General features: G+C 35.5%; 1 protein-coding gene across 1 annotated transcript in view; it reads left to right on the plus strand.

Annotated features, from left to right (window-relative positions):
* Window positions 1-1111, plus strand: part of LOC103469610 (olfactomedin-like 2A) — a 29744-nt gene that overhangs the window by 14996 nt on the left and 13637 nt on the right. Inside the window, exon 3 of the mRNA XM_008417385.2 lies at window positions 964-1071. Coding sequence (XP_008415607.1) covers window positions 964-1071 — 108 coding nt within the window. The remainder of the gene's footprint in view (window positions 1-963; window positions 1072-1111) is intronic.

Here is a 1111-nt window from a genome sequence, read left to right on the forward strand (position 1 = left end):
ATACTAAGCACAAAATTAGTTGTTCCAAAATAGTACAGTTTAAGTACATCGATAAAAGTATACTAAAGTATGTTAAAATTTAGTATACTAAAGTATACTTTTTTTTTCACCTGGGTAGGTTTTATAATAATGGATGATTATTATAAAACCTATGCATAAGTCCAGCACTGGCGTTATCTGAACAGCMGGATGCTACACATGTACGAAATGAACACAAACAACTTCTCTCAAATATGAAACTTTTATTAATGGAAAAATGTAACTTTATAGTTAAAACATTTTATTCAACAAACTCGCATTGAATAAACATTGAGGAAAAGATACAATTATGAAGCTAAAACTACTAGAAGTAAAGAGAAAAAAATAGAACCAATAAAATGATGTCAATGTTCAGTATGAATTACGAATATTAAATATCCAGATTTAGTTCTGGAGTATTTTGACATATGTTAATTAGTTGTAACTAATTCAGTTTTGCTTGAACCAAAATATTCTGTCTTCTTCACACAGCAAACCAGAAAAACCTGCAGGGTATAAAACATGATCTATGGTAATATTACAGTTCTGCATGGATATGCACCATTAAAGTCCAAGGATTCTATTGAAAGGTTTCATCAGTGAAGCTAAGTAGAACTTGTTCTGATCAGTGAAAAAAGAGCAAAAAGGGAAGAAATGTGGAAGGTGGCAGATCATTTTTACAGAACTGGAAGGAATGTGATTGTGTCCTGTTGCTRCTGATAGAATTCTTTCAGACATGAAATGAAATTAAGACAAATGTACAGTCAACAAGCATCAGCACAGAAAAACCATCTTCAGCTCTCTATGCTTCAGGTTTCTCTATGCGTGCATTAATATGAATTTAGGCAGCAAATGAAGACTTCCAGGCACATAGAGCTGSCAGGCCTGGGTTTAGCTGATGGTGGATGACGGACGGCCTTCTGTTTTTCTGGTTTKAATGTGCAGCTCCAGTCTATGGTGGACCTCCTGGAGGGAACCCTGTACAGTATGGATCTACTGAAGGTCCACTCCTATATCAACAAGGTGGTCTCTCAGATGAACACCCTGGAAGAGGTTGGGAACTAGACACACTCACACACAGTGCAGGATTATA

The sequence above is a fragment of the Poecilia reticulata genome, linkage group LG9 (genome assembly GCF_000633615.1).
Source record: "Poecilia reticulata strain Guanapo linkage group LG9, Guppy_female_1.0+MT, whole genome shotgun sequence".
Taxonomy (NCBI): domain Eukaryota; kingdom Metazoa; phylum Chordata; class Actinopteri; order Cyprinodontiformes; family Poeciliidae; genus Poecilia; species Poecilia reticulata.